A 12,426-nucleotide genomic window follows, 5' to 3' on the forward strand; every position below is an offset into this window, starting at 1 on the left:
TGTGTGTGTGTGTATGTATGTGTGTATGTGTGTGTTTTACTTTGTTGTGAACATTCAGTGGGAGAAAATGAGTTTCATATCTTATATAATCATTTAATAATCTGTTAATCCACTACGTTAACTGGACCTTCTGTGCATCTTGTGATTTCCATCCAGTTTCCATGCAGAACACTCCCCTATGTTTCTGCTAATTCCTATGGGAATAAATTCTCAGCAGACCAAATGATAATTGGCAAACATCCTGCTATTGCTTTAGAAACACTATTATCAAGAATAGAAAAAAGCCAAAGATGGTCATGCTTACTGGAACTCTTCCATAATATACCAGAGAACCTAGTCAATTTAATAACATAAGAAAATAGTATAGGACTTCTGCAGAAGATAGCAGAGTAGGAGTATCCTAAGTTCACCATGTCCCATGGATACACCTAGATAACACTCACATGAGTGCAAATAACCAAGAAAACCACCTGAAGACTGGCAGAACAGACTCTCCACAGCTCAATGTAAAGAAGAGGCCATATCAAAGAGGGTAGGAAGGATGGAGACATGGTTGGGAGCCAAATGGAACCATGGGATTGTCCCAGGGAGGGAGGGATACCACCAGCATAGAGACAGGGAGAGGACCAGACCCCATACCAGGCACCTCAGGCACAGGGAACCCACATGGGGAGCCAAACGTTTGGCTTTGAAAAACACAGGTGCCTAACAATCAGTGGAATTTTAAAAATCAGTGACTCAGCTCTGGGAGAGCTGGGAGGATGGAGTCTCTGCTCTTTTAGGGACAGCACAGCAAACAGCCCTGCTAAGACATAGTATAGAAGCAGCAGTTTGAAAAATGCCTGAAATATAGAAGAAGATTTTATTTACTAATCTCAGAGTATGTGCTAGAGACGTAGGGATCTTTGGGAGACTACTCCAAGAACAAAAGACCTGGTGGGTGCCATTTCCCTCCCCTGTCCCCCAGCCTAGATATACAGACACCTGTGGGAACCAGTGCAGTGCCAACACACTCCACCTAGATTACTAAAAGTATACCTCACTCCTGGGCTCTTCTATGGACCTTCCCCTGCACCCAGCCTCTGGAGGAGTTCTCCAAAGTGGCTAATGGTCCCCTACCACAGCAGAGGTAACCCTACTAATATTGCATGCCAGGTCCCTGTGAGCTTCTGCAGATCTGCCCCCTTCAACCTGGTGAACCTTGGCAGTTTTCCCAGGTGGCTGTAGGGCCCCTCCCACAGCAGACCAGGATGGTCTTTGCAGGCACCACAGTCTACTCCCACATTTTCCTGTAGACTATCTCCTCTAATATACCCTTGGCTGGAGCCCATCCAAACTGGTGCCACAAGCCTGGCAGTGTACAAAGAGCCCCAGCAGGGGCCAGGACCACTGCAAAGTAACTCCTGGGACAGGGGAAGATAATGATAGAAACCAGTCCAACTGAAGCCCACAGTAGTCTGGTAGTCTGGGGGCAAATATCAGGACTGACTACAGGTTCTGACTACCAGCAAAAGCTTCTTAGTGGGCAACACAAAAGAAAGCTTTGCAGTTCAGTGCTACTGAAGTGCTGGCATACAACTGACTCAACTCAAGCCCAAGGGTGGCCTCAGACTGGCCCACTAACAATACAGAGACCAAACACTGACCACAAACAGCAGAGAGTCATTGCAAATAACTGGAATGAAGGCAAATGTGAGTCAGCCACAATAGTAGGGCACACACAACCTAGCAGGCACTCCTGAAGTGCCAGGTTCTGGTAACAGGGAACACTGCACTGCAGGTCTTCAAAGGACATCTTCTTCATAAGGCCACTACTTTCAAGAGCAGGAGGCATACCTGATCTTCTTAACATATAGAAACATACACAGAGAGTTAGACAAACTGAGGGGACAGAGGAATAGGTCCCAAATGAAAGAACAGGACAAAATCAGAGCATGGGAGCTAAATAAAACAGAGATAAGTAATATGCCTGCTAGATAATTAAAGTAATGGTCACAAAGATACTCACTAGACTGAAGAAAAGAGTAGAAAACATCAGTAAGACCCTCAACAAAGAAAGAGAAAACAAAAAAGAACCAATCAGAGATGAAAAACTCAATAACCAAAGTTAAAAATTACACTAGATGGAATAAGCAATAGACTAGAGGAAGCTGAAGAATGAATCAGTGACCTAGGAAACAGAGTAATGGAAAGCAATCAAGCTGAACAGGAGAGAAAACTAATAATAAAAAATGAAAATAGACATAGCGAACTCAGTGACACCATCAAAAGTAATATTTGCATTATAGGGATCCAAAAAAAAAGAAAATGAATGCAGAAAATTTGAAAAATAATAGCTGAAAACTTCTTGAATTTGGGGAAAAAAACAAATCCAGATTCAGGAGGAACAGAGAGCCCCCAATAAAATCAAACCAAGAAGGTCCACACCAAGACATATAGTAATTAAAATGACAAAAAGTAGTGAGACAGAGAGAATATTAAAAGCCCAAAAAGAAAAGAAAACAGTTACATACAAGCCCTTAAGGCTAACAGTGGACTTTTCAGCAGAGACCTTGCAGGCTAGAAAGGAGTGGCATGATAGGTTCAAAGTGCTGAATGAAAAAAACCCACAGCCAAGAATATTCTATCCAGGAAGGCTATCATCTTAACATAACAGAAAAATACTTAAAGAGTTTCCCATACAAACAACAGTTAAAGGAATACATGACCACTAAACCAGGCCAACGAGAAATGTTAAAGGGGACGTTTGAGTGGAAAGGAAAGACCGTAAGTAGGAGTAAGAAAAGTAGAAAGCACAAAAGCAGTAAAATTAAGTGTATCTATAAAAATCAGGTAAGATATTAACAAAATAAAAGGATGTAAAATATAATACCATATGCCTAAAATGTGGGAGAAGGAGGAGTAAAGAATGGGTTGAGACTTTAGTGACTGTGACCTTAATATAGACTGCTATATATGCATAAGATGGTATATATAAGCCTAATAGTGATAACAAATCAAAAATCATTCATAGATATGCAAAAAATGAGGAGAAAGGGATCCAAGCATATCACTAAAAAAGCCAGCAGGGGCACCTGGGTGGCTCAGTCAGTTAAGTATCTGATTCTTGTTTTCAGCTCAGATCATGGTCTCATGGTTCATGGGTTCAAGCCCCACAACAGGCTCTGTGCTGAAAGTTTAGGATTCTCTCTCTCCTTCTCTCTCTGCCCCTCCACAACTCATGTGTGCTCTCTCTCTCTCTCAAAATAAATACATAAACTTTAAAAAAAGCCAGCAAACTGTGAAAGAAGAGAGCAAGAGAAGAAAGTAACAGAGAACTACAAAACAACCATAAAACAAGTAACATAATGGCAATAAATACACATACCTATCACTAATTATTTTGAATGTAAATGGACTAAATGTTCCAGTCAAAAGACATAGGGTGATGGAATGGATAAAAAAGCAATACCCATCTATATGCTGCTTATAAGAGACTCATTTCAGACTTAAAGACACATGCAGATTAAAAGTGAAGAGATTGAGGGGCACGTGCGTGGCTCAGTTGGTTAAGCATCCAACTTTGGCTCAGGTCATGATCTCACAGTTCGTGGGTTTGAGCCCCACATCGGTCTTTGTGCTGGTGGTTCAGAGCTGGAAGCCTGCCTCTGATTCTGTGTCTCCCTCTCTCTCTGCCCCTCCCCTGCTTGTGCTCTATCTCTGTCTCTCAAAAATAAACGTTAAAAAATGTTTTTTAAGTGAAGGGATTGAAAAGCATTTATCATGCAAATGGAGGTGAAAAGAAAGCTGGGGTAGCAATACACATCAGACAAAACAGCCTTTAAAACAAACACTACAACAGAAGACAAAGAAAGGCACTATATAATCATAAAGGGAACAATTTAACAAGAACACATAATAATTGTAAATATTTATGCACCCAGCATGAGAGCAGCCAAACACATAAAGCAGCTAATAACATACGCATAAAGAAAGTAATTAATAGTAATATAATAATATTAGGGGACTTTAACATCTTACTTATCTGATAAAGGGTTAGTATCCAAAATATATAAAGAACTTATAAAACTCAACATCCCCAAACCAAATAATCCAGTTAAAAATTGGCAGAAGACATGAATAGACATTTTTCCAAAAGAGACACACAGGTGGCTAGCAGACACATGAAAAGATGCTTAACATTACTCATCATCAGGGAAATACAAATCAAAACTCCAATAAGACTTCACCTCACACCTGTCAGAATGGCTAAAATTAACAACACAGGAAACAAAGCTGTGGTGAGGATGTGGAGAAAGGGGAATCCTCTTTCACTGTTGGTAGGAATGCAAACTGGTACAGTCACTCTGAAGAACAGTATGGAGGTTCCTCACAAAGTTAAAAATAGAACTACCCTATGATCCAGCAATTGTACTATTAAGTATTTACCAAAATATTGATTCGAAGGGACACAAGCACCCCAATGTTTACAGCAGCTTTATCAACAATAGCTAAATTATGGAAAGAGCCCCAGTGTCCATCAACTGATGAATGGATAAAGAAGACGTGCCCCCCCAACCACACACACAGGAATATTAGCCATAAAAATAATAAAATCTTGCCTTTTGAAACGTGGTGGATGGAGCTACAGTGTATTATGCTAAGTGAAATAGTCTGAGAAAGACAAATACCATATGATTTCATTCTTATGTGGAATTTAAGAAACAAAACAGATGAACATAGGGAAAATAAAGAGATGCAAACTGGAAAACAGACTCAACTTTAGAGAACAAATGAGGGGAAATGGGTGGGGGAATGGGTTAAATGGGTGATGGTTATTAAGGAGGGCACTTGGAATGAGCACTGGGTTTTGTAAGTAAGTGATGAATCACTAAATTCTACACTCAAAACTAATCTTACACTGAATGTGAACTATTTGGAATTTAAATAAAAACTTGAAAAAAATAACTTATACAATTGAATACCAAAGAAACAACCCAACTGAAAAATGTAGAGAGGACATGAATATACATTTCTCCAAAGAAGATATACAGGTAGCCAACAGACACATGAAAAGATACTCAACATCACTAATTATCAGGGAAATGCAAGTCAAAACCACAATGAAATATCACCTCACACCTGTCAGAATGGCTAAAATAAAAAAAAGACAAGAAATAACAAGCATTGGTGAGGATGTGGAGAAAAAGGAACCCTTGTGCACTGTTGGAAGGAATGCAAATTGGTGCAGCCACTGTGAAAAATAGTATAGAATTTCCTCAAAAAATTGAAAATAGAATTACCATATGATCACCATAGTGAAAATACTACTGGATATTTACCCAAAGAGAACAAAAACACTAATTCAAAAAGATATGCGCCCTTATGTTTATTGTAGCATTATTTACAGTAGCCAAGATTTAGAAGCAACCCAAGGGTCCATGTATAGGTGAATGAATAAAGAAGAAATGGTATATATATACAATGGAATATGAATCAGCCTTAAAAATGAATAAAATCTGACCATTTGGAGCAACAACATGGATGGATCTATAGGGTATGATGCTAAGTGAAATAAGTCAGTCAGTGAAAGACAAATACCATATTATTTCACTCAGATGTGGAATTTAAGAAACAAAACATGTGAACAAGGAATAAAAGAGACAAAAGATTCTTTTAAAAGAAGATTTAGATCTTTTTAGATGTTTTAGATCTAAATTCTTATAGATCTTTTAAAATATTCTTTTTAAAAAAATTATTAGAATGCCAGTGTAGTTAACATACAGTGTTAATTTCAGTTCAATATATTACTCAGTGCTCATCAAGGTAAGAGTATTCTTAACCCCCTTCACCTATTTCACCCATCTCCCTGCCCACCTTTCCTCTGGTAACCATCTGTTTGTTTTCTATAGTTAAGAGTTTATGTTTTGGTTTGCCTGTTTTTTCTTCTTGTCCATTTGTTTTGTTCCTTTTTCTCCACATCTTCAAAACACTTGTTTCTTGAGTTTTTAAGTTTAGTCCTTCTGCCAAGTGTGAGGTGATATCTCATTGTGGTTTTGATTTGCATAACCCTGATGATGGATGATATGGAGTATTTTTTCACATTGGCCATCTGTATGTATGTCTTCTTTGGAGTAACGTCTGTTCATGAACATACTCTTAAATATACAGAACAAACTGGTGGTCGCCAGAGAGGAGGTGGGTGGGGGGATGGATGAAATATGTGAAGGGGATTATGAGTACAGTAATCGTGATGGGCACTGAGTGATGCACAGAGATTTAAATAATAATATTGTACACTTGAAATACAATAAAATTTATGTTAATTATAGTTGAATAAAAAGATTAAAGAAAGAAAATTTGAAGCCAAATTTCTTTGAGAAACAAGTTGTCTAGAATGGGTAAAATAGTGTCTACTATCATTATTTGGAGAAAAACATAATTCGTGTTCTTCTTATGAATCTCAAATCTAAGTTGTAATGCACTAAAAGTGTGTGTCTGTGTGTATTATACATAAAAATTACATGTATAAATTATTGCTAAAGAGTTCTTTAAATTTCCAAATCTCTTACTTGATGGATGAAGAAAGTCAAGCACAAAGATGTAGGGTATTAATTCTATGAAATTGAATATATTCAGGAATTTACATAATTTTTATCATTCCACTTCTAAAAGTTACTATTTTGGGGGTACTACTTCCAATTATGTGTTAGTATACTCACACAGTGGTTTTCATACTATGGTATAGAATTCTATGATCCAGAAAGGTACCTCAAAGATCACAGGGAAGGAGAGAAGAAGCCAGGGAAGATGGGAGGGAAGAAGGGTATAGTGGGCAGTGGGAATTGCTACCTTTTCTTCAATTTGGACAGGTTTCCTTGTAACATTTTATATATTGAGTCTGCCCAATATTTCATTTAAAAAAGCATCCCTCTACTAATTAAAAGTTTGCAAATCATTATAGCTTGAGCAGCATATAGCACCTGTATGAAGCTGACTTTCACAGCTTAGGATCAGGAATTGCATTCTAATTAGATTCTTGTAAACATTTGGGGGCACCTGATGAACTTCATGGACTCTTTCTCCAGAAACCATCATATAGGCACACATTTGTGTACCAGATGTAGCAGTTAAGGGACTTCCCAAAATGCATTCACAGATCCTGGGTTGATAACCCAACTTAAGAGGACTGAAATAAGAAACTTCTTGTTGAAAAAGAGTAAGAATTTGGTATTGATATTAGAATGCGTTTGGAAAAGATGTTTATAGCAGCACTTTCAACAATAGCCAAATTATGGAAAGAGCCTAAATGTTCATCAACTGACGAATGGATAAAGAAGATGTGGTTTATATATACAATGGAATACTACTTGGCAATGAGAAAGAATGAAATCTGGCCATTTGTAGCAACGTGGATGGAACTGGAGAGTATTATGCTATGTGAAATAAGTCAGGTAGAGAAAGACAGATACCACAGGTTTTCACTCATATGTGGATCCTGAGAAACTTAATAGAAGACCAGCGGGGAGGGGAGGGGGAAAAAAGTTACAGAGAGGGAAGGAGGCAAACCATAAGAGACTCTTAAATACTGAGAACAAACTGAGGGTTGATGGAGGGTAGGGGAGAGGGTAAAGTGGGTGATGGGCATTGAGGAGGGCACCTGTTGGGATGAGCACTGGGTGTTGTATGGAAACCAATTTGACAATAAATTATATTTAATATAAAAAAAAGATAAATTTTTCTTTAAGCATAGCATAACTTTGTAAGGCTAGTTTTTCTTGCCTAATGAAAAACAAAATGTACTTTTGACCAAACTTCAAGTATCCTATGTACTCTTTCTGGCCACATTATTCTTTTATATATTGAGTTTGCCCAATATTTCATTTAAAAAAGCATCCCTCTACTAATTAAAAGTTTGCAAATCATTATAGCAAATCATTATTCAATAGATATTGAGAACAGTAGAAGACACTGTGCTAAAGCAAATGTAAGTGAATGATTCATGATACTTGCTTTAGGAGCCATCTACACTTGAAGAAATGAATATTTATTTATTTATTTATTTATGTTTAAGTTTGTTTATTATGAGAGAGAAACAGAGAGAGTGAGTGGGGAATGGGCAGAGAGAGAGTGAGCGAGAGAGAATCCCAACCAGGCTCCATGCTGTCACTGTGGAGCCCTATGTAGGTCTCAAACCCACAAACCATGAGATCATGACCTGATCTAAAACCTAGAGTCAGATGCTCAGCTGACTGAGCCATCCAAATGCCCCAAATAGTTTTTAGTACTTAGTGAATTTTATCACTTAACCCCTTTCACCAGGTCTCCTTCCCTCCTTCTCTCTCTTCCTTCCTCCTCTCTCTTCCTCCTCCCACCCACATCTCTTAACTCTCCAGTGGAATAAGTACTTTGCCTTACCTGGGCTGGATCAGACCCAGAGGACTGAGGCCTAGGCTGTCTATCTAAGCTGCTTCCAGCCATGCTGGTATTGTGAGGTTCAATCAGAGGACAGTAGGGATGTGCAGGGACATTGGGACTGTGGCACCAAGGACTGCTATTAGGAAAAAGGGTTGGTGGGTTTTCTTTTTCTCTGTAAAAAAAAAAAAAATTAAGTCCAAAGTGAACCAAAAAGGGATCATCATAGTTCATTATCAATGAACCTCAATTAAAGTGAAAGCATGTTTCAAGACCATGTTTTAAGACCATGTGGGCAGTGCTTTTATCACATCAGAAGTATTTGCCCACACATGTGTAACAAATTCTTCACGTTAAGCCAGAAGGCAACTTTTGATCCAAGATGAAATTCCTAGATGATTCACTATTCCCTCCACTGAAGCACTGCTAAAGACATGGTGATAACTTCATCTCTTCACCTCTCCACAGCCTTGCCTCTAACAGCATTGCCACTAAGAAGTGAAATGGCCGGAGGGGTTTCGATATTGCCCAGCGGAAGTCACCAGCCTTTACTGTCCCATGACTATAACCCTGCTTTCTCTGTGTTTTTCACAAAACACAAATAGTATTATGGTTTTTATCATTCTATTTGAAATAGGATTTTTTTTGTCATTATTGATTTACCTATTCATCATGTCTCTACTTGTCACCCAGTCATTCCTACTTGTTCAGTTAAAATTTTTTTTTAAAAAATCCAAACAACTTTTACCTTTTAAGAAAAACTCTAACTTGTTCCATCTGATTTTTTGAGGTATCCTTATTAGACTTGTCTTGTTTTTCTTTAGTTGTAGATATAGCTGTTGGCCAATGAAATATGTGTCTTCGAGACGTCGGACTTACTATTGAGCATCTGTCAAATTCAATGTCAGTCTCTAATTTCTCCCACACTTGTTTCCAGTGAATAGGAGTGTACCAGGCGACAGCCTAACAAAAATGATTCATTAATGTCAACTACCGATGGAGTTGGATAGATTTTTTTTAAATGTCATAGGCTTATTGCAGTAAAATTTCAAAGTCAAACAATTTGATGCCACTCACTTACTATTGGTGAATTAATAAAACACACAGTGAGGATGTAATAAGGCATCCTGGCCTTAGTTTCCAATTCTAAAACTTACAAACTGCATAACCTCAGACAGATTAGTTGCTTATTATCTTGGACTGTGTCCTCATATGTGAAATGGGGAGGATGGTGGTAGGGAATTGTTATATGAGGGTGTTGTGAGGTTCAGTTAAGCTACGAAATTTCATTAACTATAAAGAACTGTGCAAAAAGCAGTTGTAAGTAGTTGTGTAGTTCAAATCAGAGTAAAAGGAGCAGTGTAAGTACAAAGACTAATTTCATTTCAGGGAAGGACAATTTACTCAAATAGGCATTCCAGGAGCTCAGAGATCTGGTCTCTCTCGTTCAACACTCAGTGTCTGGGAACAGTGTGCACACAAAGTAGAAACCCCAAATGTGTTTGCAGAACAAATAAATGGGTGGATAAATGTGATGAAAAATCTGAAACAGAAATGCCTTAATCATAATCTGCCAATGATTTTTTACAAGGCTGAGTAAATAACTTAGATTATATCACCTATTTTTCCCATCAATGAGAATCATTAGCAGTATTACAAAATTCAGTTTTAGCCCGCTGAAAGATCTAAAGGTAAGTGAGTAAATGCTTCAAAATTACAGCTAATGAGTGGTCTCCCTATCTAACAACTGCTGTTATTACAGAAAGACATTAAATGGCTCTTAATAAATTAGCAAGTCTACTCAAAAGAGAGAGTACAATCTAAGAATGAGGTATAATGTAGCAAGAAAGACAATCAAAGAGATTCCAATTAACATATTATCTGGATTAGTAGTTATATGACATAGTAAGTTAGACTGGGGGTAAGAAAAAAAAAGATTTTTCAAGAAAAATTGAAATAATGTTTTTGCAAAAAGATTAATTTTTTTGTTGTAAACAAAGAAAGCTTTCAACTTTATTAGTGTGTTTTTGGGCATATACTTATGCTACTATTATGCTAAGGAAAAGGTAGAGTGAAAATATAAAATTGTCAAATACTGGGAATAAGTTACCTAAAATTATTACTAATACACTTAATTTATGGTGAAGTTGATTTAAAGTATAGTTGTTACAAATTAGACTATAGATTCTTTCATTAGAATATTAATATCTTAAGAGCAGATATCATATCCTACTCTATGTTATATTCTCAGCACTTACTACAGCCATTGGAATGGACAATAATCTCAACAAATAACTGAGAAATGAATAAGTGAATAGAAAAGGTCTCTATGTAGTACTTTCCTTTCTTATTCCACTCTTTGGCCTAAATATCATAAATAAAATCCATCCCTGATTCTAAAATTTGAAGTAACTTCTTATAAATATGGGCTATGAAAATTATTTTTGCCAACTTGTAAGTAGCTCTTTGGCATTTTGGTCCTGGGAAGAGGATGCTGTTGATTTGCCTGACATGTTATTGCAGTTGGTGATGGTTCTATCCGAGCTCTTAAGGATGGAAAATAGTTGAGTCAGCTAAGAGGAGAAGGGGAACCTAAGGAGAGCTATGCATTCTTTTAAAAGCTATTGTTGAGAATCAGACACTGACTTCACCATTAGGTTTGCATAGAATTGTTGTACAATCTGGGCTTGTTTTAAACATTTTTTGTTCTCTCCAAAGAAAATCTGATGGTGGCTGATGCTTTGCTTCAGATGCAGCTGCCCATACCTATAAGAAAAATGGTTTGTTAATGACAAATGCCATTGCAGCTTCACATAGTTTTGTATATGTCAGGGGGTCATTGAAATGTGTCATTTTGAACAATGAGGTTTTAAAATATGACTGTATAATATATAATATCAGCTGTGTAAACCAAGCTACTGTACATGACTTAAAGCACAAAAAAGAAAGGAAACCTTCCAGCATCAACTAATTACCTGTTCTCTAAGCAAATAATCTCTTTGCTTTTAAGGATTATGTTTGCTTAGTTTTGGGAACCTAAGTATTTCATTTTAATAGTGAAATCATAAAAACAAAAGGTATTGTACACCAAATTGAGGAAAGCAATGGAAATTGAATTACGGGTGTTAATTTACATCCAGGGATGGACAAAGTGGCACAAATAACCAACAACAACGAGAAACCACATTTTACGTAGAGATCAAATGATGAAGAAATAACTGGTGCTGAGCCAGTCTGGCTGGGTAGATGAGTTTTTCCTGTACAATTCTAGTTCAGAGCATCACAGCATTTATATCTGGCACTCACTGTTACTGTGCGATTGGACTGCATTATGATATTTGGAAGGAAGCGGTACAAAGAGACTGTTTGTCCATTCACATTTTGCTGGAGAATATGGCCTCCAATCTCCAGTTCTTTGTCAAGGGAAGAGTTAATGAGCTTCACAAATAAACCCTTGACATTTACTTCAGCTATTTTAATATCTCCAAGAGCACTGAAAAAATAAAACACAAAGATTATAAGGCGACTTTAAAGAAACGTGTCTTTAGCTCATTTTAAGGACTGAATAATATGCTTTGAAAGTACAACTTTCAAATAGCTGTATAGTCTATTGGACACAGTCTATGTAGAAATAGTGTATTTTATAACTTAAGACAAATGGCTTGATCTCTTGGTTCTGCTTGTTTATCTATGCAACAAAATTCTTTCACATAAAGTAATTAAAGAAAAGTTAGAAAGCACTTTAGGTGTCAAGGTATAAATGCCATAGGAAGATGTGTTTATCATTATTTACATTCCTTCTGTTCATCATAAAAGCACTGAGACATGAAACTACCATCTAAATGAAGAGGAAAGTTAAACCATTCAGATTATTTCAGATAAAGTTACTGTGAAGATGAATAGCAACTACATGCTTAAAAAGAATGACTGAAACTTAAAATATTATACAAATATAAAATGGTAATTTTTCCCTGCAACGTGTTGAAAGCCTAGTGTGTGCCAGGGACCAGGCTAAACATTTGTATGTTAGCA

General features: G+C 37.1%; 1 protein-coding gene across 15 annotated transcripts in view; it reads right to left on the reverse strand.

Moving 5' to 3' along the window:
- Window positions 1-12,426, reverse strand: part of LMNTD1 (lamin tail domain containing 1) — a 511,366-nt gene that overhangs the window by 82,619 nt on the left and 416,321 nt on the right. For 14 of the 15 annotated variants that reach the window (XM_042946102.1, XM_042946101.1, XM_042946104.1 and 11 more), the window contains 4 exons: window positions 11,701-11,887; window positions 11,041-11,160; window positions 9,143-9,357; window positions 8,398-8,569 (listed from right to left, as the gene is read on the reverse strand). In XM_042946102.1, coding sequence (XP_042802036.1) covers window positions 8,398-8,569; window positions 9,143-9,357; window positions 11,041-11,160; window positions 11,701-11,887 — 694 coding nt within the window. The remainder of the gene's footprint in view (window positions 1-8,397; window positions 8,570-9,142; window positions 9,358-11,040; window positions 11,161-11,700; window positions 11,888-12,426) is intronic. The other variant, XM_042946106.1, reaches the window with a different exon arrangement.

The sequence above is a fragment of the Panthera leo genome, chromosome B4 (assembly GCF_018350215.1).
Source record: "Panthera leo isolate Ple1 chromosome B4, P.leo_Ple1_pat1.1, whole genome shotgun sequence".
Taxonomy (NCBI): domain Eukaryota; kingdom Metazoa; phylum Chordata; class Mammalia; order Carnivora; family Felidae; genus Panthera; species Panthera leo.